Here is a 23,363-nt window from a genome sequence, read left to right as displayed (position 1 = left end):
AGGAGACTGTTGCTCTTTATTTGACAGTCAACAAGAAACACGGTCTTGGACCTATTTGGCTGCTCTCCTGGGTAGCAGTTTGGCAGCCCTAGGGAGATGAATTTCTTAAGCCTGGGACGCGCCCAGAGCTGAGGAGCAGCACCACCCTGGCAGCCTCTACTCTGTTGCTATGAAACAAAGACTAGGAAGGTGAGTGAGGCAGGAAGTCCCGCCTTTTAGCCCCAGTTGGCTTAGACTCCCGCTCGGGGCGCTCACGCCCACCTGCGCACCCCTCATTGGTTAGCTCCCCGGCGCTTTGCCACTACTTTTCCAGTTCCTTTCAATGTTCTACTTTTGTCCCAGGCTAGCCTAGATCCATTTCCCAACGAGTTCTTCTCCAAGTGGGACGCGGACGAGTGGGCCTTCCTCTGGGGCCATTGTGTACCGTGGAGGACGTGGACTTGGGGGTAGCGCGGGAGGAGAGTCTCGTCCCGCCCATTGGCTCCGCCCGCTGTCTGGCAGAAAGCAAGTTCGTAGGATTGGTCGGACGACTCAAGGCCACGCCTTAGCTCCGCCCCACGCCTTGGTCTCCGGGGATGGCTCAGGGGTGGGGTGGCCAGTGAGTGGTCTCCTCCTCCGGCGGGCGCTGCGGCGGCCTCCCGAGAGTGGCGCGGGACTGCCGGGCGGGCGTGGAGCTGTCTGCACGGTAATTGCCGCGTCCCCGCGTCTCGGTGTTCCTAGGTCTCCGTGGCTCCTTCCCCGGAGCGCGCTCTTAGGGCGATTCCACAGAGTCCCCCACCCGAGCCACCCCAGCCAGGGCAGCGTGTGTATGTGGAGTGGGACCCGCGATCACGCGTGGCTCGGGACCGCCGCGGTGACCCGAGTAGAGGAAGGAATGGGTCATCCCAGGGTTGGGCGCCGCTTGCTGGCCCGGGGGCCCTGCAGCTGGGCGCGGGCCATCAGGGAGAGGGGACAGCCCTGGCGTCCAGCTGCTGTCGCCACTGCGGGCCTGAGCCAAGTGGGGATTTAAACAGCAGTCCCAGGCTGGCCCGGGGCCCGGGAGGGAGCGGACTCTGGCTGATCGCCTCTGGTGGGAGGTGCATGCTACTGGCGCGAGATCCGGCAGGCTGTGGGATTCCGGAGCCAGGACGGGGTCTAGGTCTACTTTATCTTTGCTGAGTTCCTCGTCCCTTTCCCAGACCCTGAGTGGCGGGCTAGAGGCCCGAGCTGGGAAAGGGCACAGGCGTTCTGAAACAAAGCTTTGGGCCACTCGATACCGGGTAGGCAGACGAAGGGCCACCCGAGAAGTGAACTCCGTTGGTGCGTGCCCGCCCTTGCCCGGTTCTCACCGCTTTTTAAGAAGGGGTTGCTTGTTGGTTTGTTTATTTGGCTCTAGGGAAAAACTACTCACCGCACTGCTTTAAAGAACTATTTGTGTGCCGCAGCTGCTGGCTTTTGCCGGTGTGTGTGTGTGTGTGTGTGTGGGGAGCTGGGGTGGGGGGAAATCCAAGTCCTACGCCTTTGTTGACAACAGACGTGTCCCTTATGCGTGTGTGGAGCACTTTGCATTTATGTAATAACTTGGCGAAATCTAACAGAGTGAAGGAGGCTTCTGAGTGAGGCTCCCAACATGAGTGTTAGGGGTTGCAGCTCTAGTATTTTGAATCTGGATTACAGCAGAAGGGGAAGAACATTGTGTTCTTATCTGTTAAAAGTTGTTTTGTTGATGACGGTGAGCTGTGGCTGCCTGGAACACAGGCTGAGAGTGTGCATCTTTAACTTTTACTATTGTAAGAGCAAACCTTGTGTCATACATAGCTCCTAACCTGGAGAATGAAGTTGCCCGAGTTTACTAAGAAGTTGCATCTGGGACCCTTGGCTTTGTCACAGTGATGGTGGAGAGTATCATTAATGGGTACCCTGTTCAGTTCAGTTTCCTGTTGGGGAAATACTTTCATATCCAGCTAACTTTGCTTCTCTTCAAAATCTACCTTGCAGAAAGGACTAAGATTCCAGATGGCAAATTCTATGAATGGCAGAAATCCTGGTGGTCGAGGAGGAAACCCCCGCAAAGGTCGAATTTTGGGGATTATTGATGCCATTCAGGATGCAGTTGGACCCCCAAAGCAAGCTGCAGCTGACCGCAGGACAGTGGAGAAGACTTGGAAACTCATGGACAAAGTGGTGAGTTCAGTGTGTAGATATGGCCCTCCTCACCCTGAGTGCACTTTTCATCAGCATGGTGACCATCTTTGGATTTGCGTTGGGCCATTTTTTCTTCAACTCTGTGTTTGCAAAAGTTGAATTCAGAGCAAAGACTTCTTGTTGTTGTTCCTTTTAACCTAACTCTGGATTTTCAAGGTCCAGAGCCCCTGGGTATTGCTCCAACATACAGAGTTTTTACCATTGGCTACGTTGGTTGGAAGCATGGCTATAGTATGGTTTGGAAGTTTGTTTAGTCTTATGTGGAGTTGCCTTGCTGCTAGATAGCAGAAGCAAGCGAGTCTCTGCTGGAGCACCCTTAGGAGAAGCACAAGGGTGATGTTGAAACATGCACTGGGGAAAAGAACCAGGGCTTCGGTGAGGAAGCAGTACTTAAGAGTTTTAGTTTTCACTCGGTGTCACCTCGTCTTCACTAAGAATATGTTTTTGTTTTTGCCTTTACTGTTGTTCAGGGTGTGATTGCAGCTCCTTTCATCTATGATTCCATTTTGAAGCAGGGAACCTTTGGGGTTGTACATTGTTTGTTGTGAAAGGAAAATGTAGGCTGCAGGCTGTGTGGGGCTGAGAGTGTCAGAAACTTCTGTGGTTTCTGCTTGTTGCTTTTAGATGAGCTCTAGTTTCACAAGAAGAAACCGAACTGGATGGCAGTTCTCAGAAAAGTCCGGCTGAAAGGGCAGTCAGTGCAAGTGCCTCCCAGGGCCCTACTGGAAAACTAGTTGTCTGAGGAGCCTCGTGACACAGATGTGCTGGCTTACTTCTCGCCACAAGTTCATGCTGTGTGGTGTTGAAGAAGTTGGCCCATGCTGGCCGAGTTTCAGACATTTACAAAAATGTTCCTTTTTAATGATGAGCAAAAGAGGCTTGCTTGAAATCATATGCTGTCATTTATCTTGGCTTTGGTTTGCTGTTAAAGACAAAATTGGCTACATAGGAGCCACTGAGTAGAAGTAACCATTCTGGGAGGTGACACTATTTGCTTTATTTTCATGGATTCTTATGGAGCCTGTACGTAAGATAACGAGCCGTGGGCCTGCCATTGGATGCCACTGATATTTAAAGGCAGCATCAGGTAAATAGCCTTAGTTTGGGGCTTCAGTGTGACCTATTTAAGCTTCTGCCAATTTTTTTTTCCTTCAAATTGTTGTATTAAAGTGCTCCAGACCGAATGATGTCATGATGTCAGAACATTGCAACTTACTGCTTGGGGTCAGGTTTTGGTTTTAGCCTTGGACACTTAGGGATGAAGAATGTGCAGCTGGAAGAACAGCGTGCCTCTGGCAAGCACGATGTGTGCTGACTTCCGCTTTCCTACAGAGTATGCATTTGGAGGTCACCCTTACTGCCTGAGTCATTAATTGGTAGTAGGAGAAGAAATTCAAGGTTTGCTCCAGTTTATCTGTTGCATAAATAGGCAACACATGGGTGTGATTTCACGAGGGAGTTGGTCCATCAGCATCGTGCCTTGAGAGGGTTAGCATTTGGACATCTGTGATCGAGCGCTAGAACATAAAAAAGATTTATATAGTGAAGTGGTGAGCAACAGTGACCGTCAAGTCATTAGTGAAATAGTAAAAAAAAAAAAAATAAAGCAGTATGCATAATTTTGCTGCATACCTGGCTGTTAACCTACACATTAACCATTTCTAATTATTTCACCACAAATTACAGTAAGTGCATGGTTATTTCACAGTTAAACACCTGCCACTGTCCATTAACCCTTCTGTGGGCTTTAACTTTGCGTCTGCAGTTGAGTTTGACACACAAAGAACTCTTTTTACCCCAGGTCTCTACTTAGTGGGATGTGGGTGCCAGTGTTGGCAAGGGCACAGCAATACCGCTTTCCCTCTCCATCTCCAGTGTTTGTCACAGATGACAATGTGAATTGTCACAAGATGAACATCCATGGCTTTGTGGAGAAGACTCCCATCATTTGTCATCTGAGCTTGGTCTATTATTTCTACTCTTAATACACACTAAGAGAAAGGCCCTGGAAATTACTATTACCAGTTGCCAACCTGCTATTGAAAGTTGTAATGTAGAAGTTTTCTCCAAGATGGGTTCATCTTCTTTGATTTGATTTCGATGAAGGAAGTGGATCATAATATCAACACTTTATCTGATGATTCTCCTGGAATTTTATTACTAGTACAAAAAATAGTGCCATCTGATGTGTGAACTAGAGAAGTAGCTACAAGAGTGTGAGCTTATCTTGTGAATACAGAACAGAAGGTTTCAGGTCTAATGGGTGGTTAAAGAAGAGTCAGGTGTGAAGTTGTACAGTTTTCTTTACGGAGCCCCTTTTCATGGGGAGGTCTTCAAAGTACTGCTTTCAAGTAATTACTGAGCAACACAACTCTTTTTAAAGGGGTTGGCGGCAATCAGTCTTGGGCAGCACAGGACATATCTCATAAGTGTATAATTTTATCATTCCTTGACCTCTACAACTTAAGATACTCAACTGAAAAGTCAGTTGCAACTAAGTGTTCTGTTTTCCCAGGGCAGGCACTCTTTCCAAGGTCACCGAGCATAGGAGAAAACAGTTGTTCCTTGTGTTCTTTATAAGTTGTGTAATGCTTTGTAATCAGTAGCACAGAGTTCACGTAGTGCATGCCCTGAGAAAATAACAAACGGTGGCTACCAAAGCATTCCACTTAGATAGTTTCTGGTCTTAGTTCTTCTGATGGGTCTAAGAGACTGACCCCCAGACCCATCAGGTCAGTGGACGATTCATTGTTAACACTGACAGAACTATTCTCGAATATACATTTTAGGTTGAAATACACACAAAATCATATGTGGATTTTTGTTCCTAAATCCTTATAGGCGTGTCTCCATCGACCCTTAGTAAACATTTATTGAGGGTCTGGTGTATGTTACTGACTATTGTTGGGGGTTGCGGGGCTAGACATGGCCCTGCTTTGGCCTGTAAACCAGGAAGACAGGATCAGAGCTGGACAAGAGTTGGTGATGGAGTATGAAAAGGGCTGGGGTGTAAAGTCAGCAAAAAGCATAGTGGAGGCAGAATAGAGAATACTTACCTCCTTCTTTCTGATCACTGGTGTTCTGTCTGGTTCTGCTGCCCCAGCCTTTTAGGAACAGTATTATTCTCCTCCTGTTAGAAATGCTGAAGCGAGGGGAAGGAAATGGTTGCTAATCGGTGTGGTTGGAGTCATAATTTATTAATGGGAGGTTCCTGAGTGTGGTTTGCACAGAGTCGGAGCCAGGTGATGGAAAACAGAAGAACCCATTTTCCTTCTAATAGACGCTAAATGCACTGAGTGTACATGGATGCTCGGGAAATTAGGAAATAATTACTTGATGATAAAGAGCCAAGCAAGCTGAGGACCTGCTTTTGTCGTGCTCCACTTGCCATGTATTTGAAGCTGTGTTGGTATATCAGTGTTCAAAGCACTCAGAACGTGATGTGACCACCCAGCATTTGCCTCTTACCTATAGTGTATCGCTTAGACTTGAAATAAAATAGTCTGTCCATGCGTAATTTCACCAGAAAGAAATTTAAAGTTTGTCTGTCAATGACACATGAGTTATGTACATATTTTTAAAATACCACTACCACAATATTACTTTTTAAAAGTTGAATTATTCATACATCTGAGAAAGAGACTACAAGGTTTAAGCAATAGTTCCCTAATCAGCACTAGCTGCTATAACCAGACCGAACAGCTGTGCCACCCACCACTGGGCTGCATCCCCAGGGTATTTTTGACTTTTTAAAAATTTTACTTTATTTCCTTTTTCTTTGGTGACAAGATCTCCAGATTGCCCGAGACCTCTCCCTTGTAGCTAGCTAGGCCTTGAACTTGTCACCCTCCTCAGACTCTATCATCAGACGTGAAGGTTTTGGATGCTAAATCTGTTTGTCAGCTTCCCAGGACTTTAATAAAGGGAACGACCCTGATTTGACTTACCCATAGATTTCCTTGTCTTTCTTGAAGTCCTTCATTAGTAGGATCCTGGGCCCTATTAAATCTGATTGGGTTTAATAACACCCTAGCTGTTCGGGCAATTTTGCTTATCACTCAATTAGATTTTGAATTTGTGCTGACACAAGTGGCATGATTCTAAAGTGTGTACTGGTGACACCTAGGAAAAGCTTTATTTGCCAAAGTGAAAGTATTCAGGGGACTCCGTGAAGAGTTAACTTGGCCTATCCCTGTAACAGGAAGCAGGCACATAATGGAAACTTCAATTGCTTATTCATTTGTTAGCTCTTAAAAATACTTTAACATTTAGATTTTCCTGTCCTTCAAAAGTTGTTTGTATGCTGTTAATTTATTTGCACCCCCTCCCCCCAAATTCTAGCTCTGGACAGACATCGGTTATACATAATGTCACACAGTATACTTAATAAACACCACACTATGACGTAAATGCTGTACCTAGTAGGTGGAGGTGACTGTGGCTTGCTGGAGGTGAGAAGCTGGTGAGAGGTGCTGTCCCTGGGTTCTAAAAGATGGTTTCATCTCTGGGCTGGAAGGCATCTCTCCCTGAAGGAATGGAGAGAGACCGTGAGTAAGAGAGAGTAAAGTAGAAAGGATGGTGGAAGCTCAGTATTACCAAAGAATTTGGATTCAGTTGATTTGGTGCATATAAAGATTTCTGAGCATTGAGAGAAAGAAAAATCAAGGCCAGTCTTTCACATGCCACCCTGCTGAGTCTGAGGTTGGAGCACTGCTGAGGGAGACTGGGGATCAGGAGGAGCCCAAGCAATGTGGTTAAGAATTAACAAAGACCTGGTCTAGAGACTTGACAGTGGGCTGGGTTTAGCAAGCGTGGCACAAATGCGGAAGGTTTTGGGGAGAAAATCTGCAGTTCTTTGAGCATCTTGAGGGTTCCGAAAGAAAGAGAAGGCGAAGTGAAAGTGGCTTGAGGTTTTCAAGCTAGTCGACTGTGAAGGCAATGGAGCCCTTAAAGAGAAGGGGCCCAGGGAGGGAAAGGCCAGACTGATGGTCCGCCTGTCTGTCTCTTGTGTGTTGAGTATGATCTACACACGAGATGTAGAGAGCAACTGATTTTGAGGTCAGAAAAATTGGGTATACAGTTCAGAGAGAATTTGAAACCAGGGTCATATATTTGGTAGTTGTGTTTCTAGGCATAGCATCTCAAATGGTAGCACTGCAAAGGAGTTAGGATGCAGACTCAGAGACAAGGGCAGAACGTCCATCATTGGAAGCAGGAGGGGCATTTCTTTAGAGGTAGTGAAGGGAAGCCAATTGGGACATAGAGTAGGAATGGAAAGGTGGAGAAAGAGCAGTTGTGTATGGATTTCTGCATACAAACAGAGTTAAGAGGACTCCTTCAACTTCTCACGAAGTTACCTTTAAGAAGAGAAACCAAATAGTACAAATTAGGAAGTCATTGGATTTCCTAATAGAGGCAATTGTTGACTTTGGCACATTGATTTCACTTGTGATGGGGCCAGATTAGGGTGCGTATGGAGATTTTTTAGTGGTTCTACAACTGTAACAACAGACAGAGAGAAAGCTGTGACAGCTTTAAGGTCTATTGAGGGTTGAACTTAATTTTATTGTGTGTCTCTGTGTCTGTCCATCTATGCATGAGCAAGAGAGATATAGAGCGAGGCTTAAGGGGTACCAACAGAAGGAATGCATGAAGGCATAGATTACAGTGCACATGGGAGAGCAATATGGAAGTTACTAGGAGTGGCTAACTGTGGCAGAGAGGTATAATTTCCATGTAGGCATGAGGGGAGTGAGACACATTTAGGGAAGCTTTACCTAAATGTGTACATCTCCCGTTGGGTTGCCAAGAAGGAGTTTAAGATGACATTTTCAATGTTTAATCCATATCTTTAAAGTTGTATATTACAGATCAGTCTTCTAGCAATAGGGTAGGTAAATGATACGAATGGAAACCTAAGCCTGTTTCCTTCTTTTACATTAAGCATCATCTTATGTACGTGCTGTGACAAGAAGGGTGTTGTTGCCTTCTCAACTGCATTGATCATATTTAAGGCTTATTTTTAAAAATATATTTGTAGGTTGCCAGATTTTTTTTTTAAATCAATGAAAGAAACTTTAGATAATGTTGGGCCAACATGTCCAGCTTATCATTTAACATTTGAGTAATTGTTAAACTGAGCCAACATAGCACATATCAGCAGTTAAGTAGGTCATAAAGTACTCTTAACCTGTTCGTTTTTATTGTTAGTTCTTTCCTTGAGAAGAACTAGCTTTGAAGAAACTAGAAGATGCCCACCAAAAATAGGGGCCCACCTTTCGTCTTACCCCGGTATAGAAGACCCCAGATTCTTTAAGGGTTTCATGTAGTATTAAAAGTTTTCACCAACTGGAAGAACTCTTAAACTATCATGATTTGGGGTGGGCTAGCCAGTGCCTTTACGTCCCTGTATTTGCGTAAAATCTCCATGGACTTTGCTTTGCTGTGATAGGAAATGAAGTCTGAAGGGAGAGGAAGCACCAGAAGAAATGAGGGATGAACTGCATTGCACATTGTGCTGAGCACTGCACTTTTTATTTTCCTTTAAAAGACTGTAAGCCAGTCAGGCGTCTAGAAGGAAACAGGCAGATTCGATGGGTCCTAATGTGTGTCCCTTGTATTAGGACAGTGATGCTGGCTGCTGCAGGGCATTCTTCTTACAGGAGGTGAATCACAAAGGGGTTAAATATTTACGTTTTGCACTGCCAAACTCTTCTCCAAATTCTACATTCAGTTTTAGAGAGATTTATTCAATACTTTTATGGATATCTGCTATGTATATTTTTCTTCTGAGAGGTCTTAACTCTCTTCCTTGTAGCCTTCACTCCATCAAACACATGCTGAACCTATTTTTATACAAAGTGAGAAAGATAGACCAGTGAGGAAAACAGATACATGCTGCAGGAGAGCAGAGTACATGATGCGTATTTTAAGTCTAAGGAGTTGTTTCTAAAATGGTCCCTTTAATATTGACTCCCTAAAGGTACTGTCATTGTGAAACGTAACAGAATTAAACTTCTCTAAATTCCACTATAACCAGTCTTAAGATTTTGGCCAATTTTATATGCTAACTTTATTTTGCTAATTAATATTCTGTCAAAAGTGCTGTATTATTTTGTATTTACTAGGTAATATTATGCCTTCTTTTATGCATACTTTATTCTTTTGTTAGGAAGTTGCTGAATTAAGACGGAATGAACCTAAAGACATTCAGATGCTTTTAGACAGTGACCTTGATGTAGCTGCAGTAAGAAACCTCTGACAATGTTTCCAGAAGAAGGCCAAGCAAGGTCTTCATACTACATACTGTCTTTAAAAGAGACCCTATTGGTGCGCTCCTCCCTGGGGAAGACACCTCTCCCACTCCCAGCTTTAGTCAGTTGTCTGAAGTTCTTGAAGAATTGAGGCCTCCACTTTGGCATGCACAAGGGTATCCTCTCTGTTCAACTCATTTTTGGCTGGTCATGTTGGTGAGACTTTACAGGCATAGCTTCTCGTGTTACTAGGAGACACAAGCTCCCAACAAAGTCCGGGATCCTCTGCCTCTTGGTCTTTCTGCTCTCGATTCCGCCTTCTTCCTTCCCCAAGTCTTAGGCATGGGAATGTTCTAGGGGTGTAACCATCAGGACTTGCCCAGTGACAAATGCTCAATCAGCCTGGAAAACATGCATTCATGTAGCATTATATGGACTTGGTAGGTTATATTTAGGAATGTACATACAAACATACATATACATATACATATATACGCAGATACATATTATATGCATATAATAACTGATATAAAAAGAATTATGAGTTTGAAGAAGAGGGGAAGGTTATATGGGAATGTTTGGAGGAAGGAAAGAGGAGAAATGTTGTAATTAAAATGCTCTGGAGAGGAGGGGTGGTTTTGGTGTTTACCTCAGTGGTGTAGAATATTAGCTTACCCTGAGTGAAAGCCTGGTCCAATCTCCAGCACACACATATAAACACAAACTGCACACTTGGAGTGGAGATTAAGTGACTCACTATGCCTCATTATCTGCGAATGTTCTTTGGAATGAAGTATGTTTTGGAATGAAAGTTATTTACAATACAGACACGGTTGCTTACCATTGACAGTTTTGGTTTGTAAAACTTCTTTCATAGTTTTAGGAGCTGGTTCCCACCTTAGTTGCAAGGTATGTTAGGTGGTCTAAAATCTCTTTATCACTTTTTGGCTGGAAGGTTTCATTAAGACACAGCCAGACCCCCCCCCCCTTTTTTTTTTCTATTTTTTTCCCAGTCATCATTTGTTTTTATTTTGGCTTAAGTTTTTTTATATATAATTTTTATTATAATGTTTTAAAATTTAATTTTTTTACATAATTCATTCAAGAAATCTTTAAATGTAGGATTCCAAGAGTAATGTCTTGAAAAAAATCTTACAGCAACATTAAATTCTGTTTTTATATTTGTGCCTAGGCTTTGATATAGTTGAAAATGTCTGATTATATGAGTACATATGTCTGTTTCTTATTAAAACACATAAAGTATGTACATGCTAAACAATAATGTTAGGTATTTGAATCAGCATAGACTATATGAACACTGAGAGGGAATGCATCAACATCTTTAAATATGAGTAAATCCAAGTGTCCATTCGGTAGTGCTGTAGTTTCTGATCCCTGTGTTAATCATCTGGGTATTGAGGAGTGGCCCTAAGCAGGTTACATTTCCGTGTTTTAATGCTATCATGTCATAACAAGAAAGGTGCTTTTTAGTGATTTTCAAGGTTTCTAAAGACTTCTTTTTAGAAGTCTCAAAATCTTTGGGTCAATGATGGAATTTTCAGCCTGATTTCAAAACCTGAGTTTCTTTTTTGGTTGAAGAGAAAAGAGTAATCATGTTAACCAATTCCTTTAGTTATCAGTCATAGCCTTAAAATGCCCTTCATCGAATAACCTAATGTGAGTTTATTTCTTTGTGAAAGCTCTTGTTTAGCCACCAGCTCTCATTGTGGGGTGCAGCTCAGCTATTTCTAGAACTCTTAACCTTGTGGTAAGCTTCATTTTTTCCCCTTAATACACTGGTTTTAGAATGGCTATTTTTCTTTTCCTGGCTTTGCAGTTCCTTGCACCTAGGAAGCACTCAATAAATATTTATTGAATGGAATTGAATTTGACCTGCTTAGAAGTCATAGTCCTGGGGTAGGATTATTCATTTTCGGCAGGAGCAGCCATAAATCACAGAGTTTAGCACTAATGCAGCTGATGAACTGCACACTGGAAGGCATACAGTAGCTCAGCTCCCTCACTTCCACTTCTCCTGTGCAAAGTTTGAAACCAGGGTAGCTTGCAGAGTCCTAGTGCACCAACTCCTTCCAGCCTCTTTCAGGCCTTCTGTACTGTACACCGACAGCCTTCCTGTGCACCCACCCTTGAGCCCCACTGCATGATCTCTTTTCTTTACCCCGGTGCCTTGCAAGCTTTTCTAATATGATTTAGCTGCAATATTCCTTTCTGCAAATTTAGGCATGTTTTTCTTGATGCCCTTGGGAATGTGACTTAGCTGCTGCTTTTCTCCTCTAGAGTTTTGTAAGGTCCCTCATCACAGTTCTAAGGTCTGTGATTCTTTCTTACGCCCCCAGACTTTCCCACTGGAAGACTCCAGGAGGATAGGGCTATGAGTTACTCCTTTGTCTTCCTTTTGCCTGAAACAATGCCTGGCGTGGACACTTACTTCCCTTGAATTAACAAATGGGCCATGCAGTTCATGTAAATTTGCAAATGGAATAAAATAAAAATGGAAATGAGTTTAGAAGGGAATCATTAATTATATGCCTAATTCTAATTAAATTGTAATATAGCCAGAAAAAGAGGAACCTGCGATTCAGAAGATGCAGGCTCTTGTGTTGGATTAATGGTTTTTTAACTGTCCCTTAATCTTTGTAGTTCTTAGCTTTTTAAATCCGGAAATGAATGGATTGGATGAGATCTTTTCTAAGATCCCTTCGAGCAAGAATTACACTGCTCCTAAGTTAATTATATAGAACGAGGTCTCCTTTGCCAGACTCCTTAAGGCAGGGAGTATGCTGTACTCATCTGTAATTTCCTGGCTCAGTACCTGGTATATGGGAGCTATTCAGAGTGTTTGTCCTTTAATCAAGCAGTGTATTTCCACGTGAAATTATAATTGGGGGGGAGCAAGTGACTAAAATGTCATGTAAGGAATAGTGAATTAGATATCCACAATACTGAAAAGTATCTACCAAAGAACAATTACTTGTAATGTCTAACACATGTGATGTTTTTCATTAAGTAGTTAACAAATTAACCAATGGTACAAATGAATTTGAAGCTGCCCTCTTTACAAGTTAATAATTTATCAGTCTGTGACGTTTCACAAGGACTTGTTGCTAAAATTCAGCTGTGTCCACCGTAAGAGGTTGGTAGTGTTTTTGAAATTCGCCTGTGCTCTGGTAGCTTTTGGTTTTGAGAATTGAAATACTGGAGCTGGTAAGATGGCTCCGTGATTAAAGACACTTGTAGCCAAGCCTGTGACCTAAACTTTATCCCTTAACACACATGGTAGAAAGAGAGAGGTGGCTTGATCAAGTTGTCCTCTGACTTCCACTCAGATGCCAGCACACACACACACACACACACACACACACACACACACACACACACACACACCCCGACACACACACACACACACCGACACACACACCGACACACACACTCTTTGTCATCTTTCTAGATGACATTTTACTCTAGAAAGACTTGGTATTACTTAATAAGGGAGATTCCATCTGACCTTTGCCAAAAAAATCTCTTGTGGATTAAGGTAGTATTCTTATATTTAAATTAAATCATTACCCCTCATTTGCTATTTATATATCTATAGAACTCAATTATGAAAATTAAGTAAACTGCACAGTCAAGCCATTTATAAAAAGTGTGTGTGTGTGTGTGTGTGTGTATGTGTGTGTGTTTCTGTCATTTAAGACTGGCTTACAATTTAAGTGTGTGTGTAAATGTTTATACACTTTTTTTCAGCCAATTAAACCTATTTATTACCTGGTTATTTATTGGTTGTGTACAAAGTGCTAAGATTCTGGTCTTAGGAACTGTGTACACAGTGGGAGAAAATAGGGGGTGCAACAGGTCATTGGGAAAACTGATTTTGTTCAAGGTCAATGCCTGACTGTTTTGGCCAGAGGGGTTTGTTTGTTTGTTCTTATAAAAAAAGAGATATGTTGATATCTTCACCTAAGGAAATGTGATAGTCTGCTGTGGGGTGGGAAGGTCTACTTCAATATGCTATCTAAATAGGATGAAGGAAGCCAGGGTAGGAAGTGCACGTAAGCAGTCGAAGAGTATGCAAGCAAGAGGCAGCTTGCTGTTTATTTCATCGATTACTGACAAATTTACTTTGAGTGCATGCTTCCTGAGATGGTCACCGTTTACCCATTGTGAGTTTGCGATAGCATTTCGGTGGGTGTCTAGAGGCCGTTGTTGAAACCTGAAGCCATTATCATTTGGAGGCCCTGCTAGCTCTCTAGAAGCCTGATTATGAAAGAGGCATTTCTTTAGAGTTAAGCAAACGAACAACAAACCACAGCAGATTAAATATTTGAAAAGCTTCCAAGACTGCACATGTTGATACATGTCTGGACTGCTGTATGACGTGCTGCCTCTTGCTTGCATACTCTTCGATTGCTTACGTGTACTTCCTCTCTTGGCTTCCTTGGTGCTATTAGCATATTGAAGTAGACCCTCCCTCCCCTGTAGCAGGATAGTCAGTGCTATGATACTCCTGTGTACCTGAAGCCGTGTGTGTGTGGTGTGTATGTGTGTGTGTATGTGTGTTAAATATATATTAAATATTCTGTTCATTAAAAATTGTGTATCTTTAAGATTTATTGTATAATATGATATACCTCTGTAGAGAAAGTGGTACCATAGTCAAAGGAGTAAACACATCTGCCTTGTGTTGTGGTAAGAGTGGCTGTAGTCCTTTTCCCTAGGGACTTCAGTGTGCAAGGTGACTGCTAACTGTGGTTCCTGTGCCTTTTGTGTGACCTCTAGACTTGTGTATCCTCCTTCCTGTCACTTTGTGCCCTTTGACCACCATCCTCCACTTTCCCTTCTCCCTACCCTTGATAGCTATATTCAATTTTGTTTCTACATATTTCACTTCTTCATTTTTAGAGTCTGTATGTAGATGAGATCACACAGAATCAAAATCTCTCTCTCTCTCTCTCTCTCTCTCTCTCTGGCTTATTTCAGACTGCCGACCATAATTTCTCTATTTATGGAACTGACTGCATACTTTGCATATAATCTTTCTAAGCCCATGCTGAATGTCTCCCCAACTTAGCCTCCTATTAGCCAGGTTCCAGAAATATCTTTTGACTACGCTGTTGCCTCCCAAAAGGTGACTGACTCATTATGATGGGAAGGAAGATACAGGATTGTTTATTTATTGTGTTTAAAATACTTTGCTCTGAGATCTTTTATAAAAACAAAACATACATAAAATCTAGAGGAAACCACATATGAGGGACTCAGATCTTATAGACACTGACACAAATGACATAATAGAAGTTCCTGCCGGTGGATATTCTGCCTGCCACGAGTGCTGCACTCGAACCTTCTGAGTGCTGTATGCAGTTCCCAAACATCTTTAACTCGAGTGAATTGGTGGGTTCTCAATACCCTAGTCACAGGGACAGAGTGAACTGGTCTTTATGAATGACTAAGTTATATTAACATGCAGATTTGAATTACCACTTCTTTCTTTCTTTCTTTTTTTTTTTTTTTTTTGTCCTGGCAGAAAGTATTTTCAGTTCTGCAGGCAGCCCTTCCTCTGCAATGCTCCAGTGAGTGTGTGGCACCTGCTGGACTGACTGAATGGTGTACGTCACATGTTTATAGGCCTGGTAGATACTGAGGGAGAAAGGCTTGTTTAGACCTGACACCTGTTTAACTGCTTAATAACTCAGTTGTTATAGGTACATCTGTTAAAAATTCTCCTCAGGGTCCAGAAACAATGCATTAAAATATTAATTAAAATCCGTGAAACAGCTTTAGCCATGAACTTCATACAGTAAAATAACATCTTAAAATTAGATATTCATTGGTCGCTTTCTTTCATTAAAAACAATATTGATGTTACAAGGCGATTAGTAACTACTACACTAGAGTTCCATTAGACGATCTACTTCAGGACACGATAGAAAAGATAATCAAAATGACCAGAGGTGAACATGAGGATGGGATGTAGCAAAGTGTGCCTGGAATAAGAGACTGGGATTCGGTTGTTGTAAGAGAAAAGTATTGGTGCTTTCTAAACTGATTCAGTAATCCAGATCACAGATTGCATTGTGGAAAAGAAAGGGGACATAGCTCTCTCTATTCATTTGTAACTTTCCTATGATAGAGAATATTATAGTTTCTATAAAGTGTTTTTTTCCCCTTGTTTTTAGGTAAGACTGTGCCAAAATCCGAAACTTCAGTTGAAAAACAGCCCACCATATATCCTCGACATTTTACCTGATACGTATCAGCATTTGCGGCTTATATTGAGTAAGTATGACGACAACCAGAAGCTGGCTCAACTGAGCGAGAATGAGTACTTTAAAATCTACATCGACAGTCTCATGAAGAAGTCAAAGCGAGCGATCCGGCTCTTCAAAGAAGGCAAGGAGAGGATGTACGAGGAGCAGTCGCAGGACAGGTGAGCACCCTGGGATGTGTTCTGTCCTTGTTCTTCCAGTGGCTGTGTGTCCCAGGGTTAGCAGAAAGGCTGTGCATGTGTTCCCGGGACTACGCCGTTTCCTTGCCTGCTTCCTTTTCACAGTATTTGAGTTTGGCAAAAGTTCAGGTAGAAAGCCAAACCCGAGCCAATGGTCTTGCTTTTCTCCGGGCTCCTTTTTAGAGCACTTTGTGTTTCACAGAAAGACTGCTCACAGTAGCCAAGCAAGCAGGCTTCTCCAGTTTACATCTTCTATATGGATTTTCCTGAAGACATGGGAATAATCAGCTCTAGATAGACACTAGATCACTGACAGAGCAAAGAACGATTCCATCTAAGACCAGCTTGGTAAACCAGCGTGATTACTGGGGCTACATACCGAGGTTGAGTGACTGTGCTCATGAGAAGGTCTCTGCAAAGTACCACCCTCGCATGGACGATGGCTGTGACGTGGTGTTACTACAATCTTACCTTCAGCTAACCTTTCTCTTCCAATATTACTCCCTACCTCTCCTCAAATGCCAAGGGCCATGGGTCTCAGAGGCGGTGGCAGCTGGACTATCAGATGATCAGCCATGGCTCTGTGAACACTGCCTCACAGTATGAGAAAAATCTCTGAAATCTGTTTCTGTGGATGGAGCTGTCACAGTATGGTTTTTTGTCTATTTTCTAGCCGTTTGTGTGGGGTCAATGTATTCTGTAGATGATCATAGCAGTATCGGCTCTGGGGTGGACATGGTCATGCTCAGCGTTGAGAGCGGACCCTCACCATGCTGTCATCTTTGCTTTAGGGTGGCATACACTACCATCAGCGAATCAGTATCGATCTGTTTGCATCATGGTTTTTATTGTTCTATGGTTTACAAACATACGCTTGTCACGTGTTTACCCGTACCCTACAAAAACTACCCGCATTGGGCTGGATAAATGGCTCGGTTGTTGAAGACTATAACGTACTACTAACATGACAAGAAGTGCTCCAAGTTCAACCTAGACAGTGTGCAGTCAGTACTGTTCAGACTGCTTTCCTGCTGGCCTTTTATAGCTTGACAGCCCCCCTTTTTATCTCATGGATTATGACATCGTGTGCTTCTATCATAGTTTGTTTCTACATGCGCTCTTGTGTTGGTGGCCTTTGTTGCTGATAGGAACATTCATGTCATCTGGGCAAATGCTTCGGAGTGTGTTGTTGGATTACATGACTTGCCTTGTTGAACTCTGCACACTCTAGCCTGACATAGTAACTGTTGTTCTTCATTCCCACCAATAGCAAGTGCTATTCCTGGATGCCTATCTGCTTTAGCACCTGGTGTTGGAGTTGCAGAACTTTAGATTCACTTTGAATGTGAAGTAGCCTGGAGTAGATGCTCCTTCAGTAGCCACACTTTGACCCTTAAGTGAGAAACTGGCCAGGGAAGACCGATAGGACATTAAGCTTTAGTTCTTACTTTATAGTCAGGAAGTGTTTTCGCTCTCTGTCTCCATTCCTATCCTTCTCTGTCTCCACTCCACCCCTTTCCCCCACCCCACAAGCTCAGGATGGCCTCACACTTCCTTTTTAAAATTCTCTTTTTTAAATTTTTATCTTACGTGCGTGGATGTTTTGCCTGACCATCTGTGTGAGGGTGTCAGATCCTCTAGAACTGTAGTGACACAGTTGTGACCTGCCATGTGGGTGCTGGGAATTGGATCTGGGTCATCTGGAAGAGCAGCCAGTGCTCTTAACTGTAGAGCCATCTCTCCAGCCTTCCTATGCTTGCCTTGAACTCTTGATGCTCCTGAATCTACCCGCTGATGCTACTGGACTATCATTCTGACGCTGCATGGCTTCCAGTCCTTGTGAGCTCTGATGGGGTCAATGTAAGCACACAAAGTGCAGGGGTGAAGAGAGAGTTTACTACCGAGAAAAGCAGGACACACTCCAGGGATGAGTGTGGTCAGTAGCCAAAACGATCACCGTGCCAACCTCCATTCTTGGCTGGGCTTTATACTAGTTCTCAGTGCTTCGAGAATAGATGTCTTTTCTGAGGAGTGTTTTCTTCTTCCGATGATTGGTAGGCCTACTTAAGGGTGGGGGCAAGCCCATGTTTCTCCTTTACAAGAAAATTACCTAACTAGGTAGTAGGTAAGATATTGGTGGCCGTTTAGAATGTCATGTCTCCATTTGAAGCCAGAGGTAGGATTCAGATCACATTCTTCTGGCCAGTTAAGCCCTCCAACTGTAGTTCCTGTTTACCAAGCTGCTGATCAGGAGATAGGGGTCTCTTGTCAGTGACCTTCAGAACTGCCAATATCTAAGTATTTACCTAAGCCAGGATGCCCAGTATCTGTACCCAGGATTCTGTAAGGGTGCACGGATGTCTGATGTCTGGGTCTTTAGGTTTTGGATTTAAATATATGTCCTCAGGTAGATAATGGACCTGATAGTACCCCTTTCTGAGCTCCTTTAAGTTTACCTAGAATATTCACCGACGGTAAAAGTATTTCTAGCTGGAAAACTAATATGAATTAAGATTCTCCATGTCTTAGTGTTGGCTGACTTAATTTACCTTTTAGTTAAGTTAGGAAAATCTTTAAGAGACATGTAATCTCTCGATTTCGAAAACAACCTCACTTGGTTTGAGATGGTGTAGGGTTGTGTAATGGAAAACTTAGTTATCTGTGTATGTAGGCTCCGAAATTGTTTGTAGGAGCTGGCCAAGTAAATATACAGAGCATGCAAGACCATTACATTTAATCCCAGTAGAGGCCTCTGCCAAAGGAAAATGACATAAACGTTGATCTCCAGTGTTTCCAGCTCATTCACAGCCCTAATGTACCCAAGAGTACCACGGTTCTGTGACGGCATCCTTCACTTCACGCTCTTGGAAGACAGTTTATATTTCTCGAGCACAGTGAATTTCCTGGCTGCCTTTTAGTTGTAAAGCTCGGAGCCTCTCCAGGGCCTCAAACTCAGTGAGAGTTTGAGTTGCCTCAGGAGTCTAGCAGCAATGGAGGGAGGGAGACCATACGAGCTGTTCTTAAGGGCTTACAAGATGGAGCAAGAGTTTGAAATCCAGATGTTGGTGTAAATATTTTCACAAAGTATTTGTACCACTTACAAAAAAACCAAAACCAAATCCAAAAAACTACATTGCTTTTACAAATGTCACTGTAATTCCTATTTAGATATAGCCTTGGAGTCCTTAGTACAACAGCTAAGTACGTTATGACATCAGGATGCCAGCCAAGTGTGCCACTCTCAGGTCCAGCGCTTTGAGTAGAAGTCGTATTTTAGCTGGACAGAAGACTGACCTGGTAAACTTGCGTCCCACTTTTATGTCTTCCAAAGAGACTTGAAACATTCCCCCAGTTCAGCAGGCATTTTATAATTACCACTACACCAACTGTTTGCATTCGCACCTCTGTTTGTCAAAAATAAATAAATAAATAAAAAATTCCAGGACACATAAAACATTTTAAGTGTGTAAGTTCCCCAGACAGTGGCAGATCACGTAAGACCGGCCATAACTAGGCAACTGTGTAAACTGCATCTGTGCCCCTGGTCTAAGAATCCACGTGCATTTAAGTATTCCGTCTTAAAAAATCAACCAAATGAGGAAATACAGTAGTTTGTATTCTGCGATAGCATGTTCCGTTATTGAATTTTACTATCATCCATGACCTCTTTCTTTACTGGTCTATAGCCAACCTCTGAAAGTACACATTCTTCTGTGCTGATGAATTCCTAACGTTGATTTCTAGTGTACCGTTGGCATAGTACCAAGGACGTAGACTTCTGATCAGTATCTCTCTGGCCATCACATACTTGAGCACATTCACTGCTAAGCACCCTTGGGAGTCTAAACACAAACTGATTGGAAGTATGTTGCTGCACACGGAGTTCTTGTGACGTTTTGCTTTGTAGAACCTTACAGAAAATCCAAAGACTGTTCATGTTGAAGTTTGGCTACTGATGGTACTATTCAGTAAAACAACCACTGATCATGTTAGACATACTGGTTATCGGAATCCTAGGAATCCTGTGGACTGTCCTCTTTGATTCCAAAGTGACTCACTGGGCACAGTAATGTTAAGTTGACACTGAAGAGCAGCAGTAGAAATAGTCATTTTGAATTCAGCAACTTACACCAGCACTGCTTCAAGTGATTTTCTATTGGATAAAGTTGTGTTGGGCCAGTGTCTGTGTCAAGATGATCAATGCCCATGTATCTGCTTTGTCAATAATGGACTTCTTCCTGGCTTTATTTTAAAATTAAATGTAAATATATATTAAAAAACAAACCTTGGGTATCAGTTCTGAAAGTGGAGCTGATTTAGTTTACTACTAAAGAATAAGTGGCCTGAATTATTAATTTCATGCTAATGTGGTATACAATTCAGTGAGAAATGTCTGACAAATTAACGTAGAATAAGCAAACTGCTCCCAGTGTATTTCTTTGTTAGTACTGTGGAGGGAGTGAGGGACAGCTTACAGCTAGCTAAGTGCCTGTGCGGTCAAAAGAGACATCTAAGGCCCAGTGAAACTTTGTTGCCTTGAGGATGGTAGAGTCATGGCTTCTGACAGAGGAAGTACCTTTGGCATGTGCAGCCCATGGGTGGGGGAGGGGTTGATTGGTCCAGTCACCTCCATTGTCTCCCTTCCCAGAAGCAACTGAACTTCACCTGGCTGGAGTTGATGCCTCTTCAGTTGGGTGTTTAACCCTTTCTGAGTGTGTGTTTTGGGGAAGAGTTATACAATGATGTGTGAAAGAGTTCCTGTCAGTGTGCTTGGTGGGTAGCAGGAACTTGTGCAGAGGTCTGCGTGCAGCATGGGAAAAGGAGACCCTGGCTCCAGTTGGTTTTCAGGGTGCAAGAGCCATGAGGGTTATTCCTTCTGACCATTGTGATTTTCTTCTCTGATTTTACTGGCATTTCTTCAGTTGTTTGTTTTCATAGTAAACTTTATCTTCAATCAGTAAAGTAAGCGTCAGTGAGCTGCTGCCCAAAGCCTGGGGTGGGACAGCCACACAGGGATAGCCCAAGATCAGGAGTTATGCCCGCTAGCCATCTGTAACAACCCTTCCCTCCCACACACTTCACTACTGAAACAAAACCCACAGTTAATTTAGGGGAAGGAAAATAACTCTGAATTTGAAAGGCTATCTGTGGAGAAAATAAAGGATTTAAAAGTGCACGTTGAGACACCATAGATGTTGTCTTACTAATATCATTTCAACATTTCCCTTTTATTCTTTGTACACCAGTGTTGAGGAAGATAAATCCATTCTCAAGAAAATGGAGCAAATGCTTGTATAAGAGGGGGCTGTATTATGCTCTCACATAATAATACTCACACTTATTAAGGTTTAATGGGAGGGTATTCCAGCATAGAGAAGTTAATCCTTTGAGAGGCTAGCCTTTATTTGAACTGCAGAGACATCAGGCAGATTTCTGTTGTCTACTGACTAAGCCAAGCAAAGGAAAACCTGCTATCTACTGTGTTAATGAGCTGCCCTTCCCCTGGAGAACCTGTTGTCTCTGCCCCTGTTTCTAACCCCAGGCTGTGGGATCCGAGATAAGTTATCCAGAACATTTTGGAGCTGATCTTTTAAAGAGACAGAGTTAAGCAAAAAGTTGACTTGGAAAACAAAAAAGCAGAATAAAACACAGCAACCCCTTCACTCCTCCCAAACCATATCAACAATAAAGAGTATCTGTAACAAACAATGCTACAAGCAAGCCTAATTCCTTTACTCACACTGCTGTATGCCTTCACTGTTTCAAGCAAAGATAATGTGATGTGTGTTACATTTAAATTTAGGTCAGGCATGGTGACCACACCTATAATTGTACACTGAGGCGGGGGAGTAAATTTACTGGTATCTAATGCCATCTATTCTGTTAAATACCTATTATCTAACAGTACACGAAAGGGAATAGTTTTATTTATTTAAATAGACTATATTTTCTACTTTCTAATAGTGGAAAATTATAGCCTTTTTGAATTCACAAGGAACAGAGATATAAATTACAAGCAAACAATAGACTACAAATTTTTTTGAACAGCAATATTTTAACATATTCACTGATTATTTAAATTTTGTATATTTCTCTGTATTCTAGGTATTTTATCTTTTTAAATACAAAACTAGATATTTAAAACAATAATATTTCTCTGCAGAAGTATATCTGCTTGCTAGGAAATGGGATTTTATTTTTTTAAGAAACTTAAACGTATTCCTAGGGTTGATTCACTGTAAATGAGTGAAGTAAAATTTTTATTCATTCCCAATAAGAATATTTTCATGCACTGTGAAATTATGAACAGACTTCTAATTCTTGGAAATGAAAGGAATAATTTCTTTAACACATCATTAATGTTGAGGTCACAAGAAAGTTATTTGTACGAATGTTTTCAGAGTTAAACGAAGAGAGACTGTTAGGTGGGTCAGAGAACCTGGAGACTCCTGACAGGTAAAGCCTTTGAGGCCCAGTGTGTTTGTTTGACTAACTGCACCCCATTGCTTTGTTTACTAGATACAAAGAACTTTTTTTTTTAGTTGATAGCTGATTTGTGTTCAAATGAAAAGTGAAACTATTTTGTAGCAAGTTCTTCATTGGTGTTCATTTTTCAAAATGTAAAAGAAAACAAAATTATTCAGATGTTTTTGGAAATACTCCACTTAAAACATTTTAATTAAATATTTGCATGTAACCCACATATCTGTTACTTAGTTGTTTTATTTGATTTCAGCTCCAACCTACTATCACTCAGTCTTTAACTCCTGATTACACACACACACACACACACACACACACACACACATATACAGGCACATATATACACATATGTGTGTATATATAGTATTTTTATTTTATTTAAATATTGAGTATTTTGAAGGCAAGATTATATTTTATGCACATATATTATCTGGATTTTTAAATTGGGGCATTGTTCCTGCAGATTCTAGTTTATTAAATGTTTATCCATTTCTAAGACTCCAGTGGACCTGGCTTACAGTTGAATACCTTTTATGTTTTCCAGTTTTAAGGCAGCTTATTAAAATTGATGTTTTCCTGCCTGTGAATATCTCGTGATACTCAGATTTGATAATTAAAATCCAGAAGCACTTAAGAAAGAAAGGTTGTTTTCAGTTTCATAATACCAACACTCCCACAAAGAAGATTGATGAATGATGTCTTTCAAGTGGCAGGTTTTTTATTTAGTTAAAGAAAGCTCCCGTGGCAGTTCTGTACAGAGCTAATTTCAAGTCTGTTTATAAAGCAGGCAAGCCTCTGCAGTGCTAACACCATAGCCCTGGAGTGCTTGGTTATCTACCCTGAGAAGACTCTAGCTTTTCAGTGGTTTAACAATGAAGTAGAGTTTCCAAGAATCCAGAGGGATTAGCATTTAGCACTAATTGGGGGGAGGGTGTAGATAGAACTGAGCTCAGGGCTGGCTGCTGTACAGTAGA

At 42.1% G+C, this 23,363-nt stretch overlaps 1 protein-coding gene and 1 long non-coding RNA gene across 7 annotated transcripts in view; one reads left to right on the top strand and one right to left on the bottom strand.

The window, feature by feature from the left end:
- The first annotated feature begins 533 nt into the window (after positions 1 to 533).
- The window catches only part of Cblb (Cbl proto-oncogene B), a 167,076-nt gene continuing 144,246 nt past the window's right edge, over positions 534 to 23,363 (top strand). The window contains exons 1-3 of one of the 6 annotated variants that reach the window (XM_006248258.5): positions 534 to 685; positions 1,978 to 2,163; positions 15,638 to 15,888. In XM_006248258.5, coding sequence (XP_006248320.1) covers positions 1,996 to 2,163; positions 15,638 to 15,888 — 419 coding nt within the window. In that variant the 5' untranslated portion in view covers positions 534 to 685; positions 1,978 to 1,995. 6 annotated transcript variants of the gene reach the window in all.
- LOC134480987 (uncharacterized) lies at positions 3,291 to 5,359 on the bottom strand. Its single transcript, XR_010056114.1, has 2 exons — positions 5,241 to 5,359; positions 3,291 to 3,701 (listed from the first exon to the last, which is right to left on the bottom strand). It is a non-coding gene; the product is annotated as an uncharacterized LOC134480987 (long non-coding RNA).

Source organism: Rattus norvegicus, chromosome 11 (genome assembly GCF_036323735.1).
Source record: "Rattus norvegicus strain BN/NHsdMcwi chromosome 11, GRCr8, whole genome shotgun sequence".
NCBI lineage: Eukaryota > Metazoa > Chordata > Mammalia > Rodentia > Muridae > Rattus > Rattus norvegicus.
Note: the sequence above shows the minus strand (reverse complement) of the source record. Positions and strands in the feature narration are given on the sequence as shown.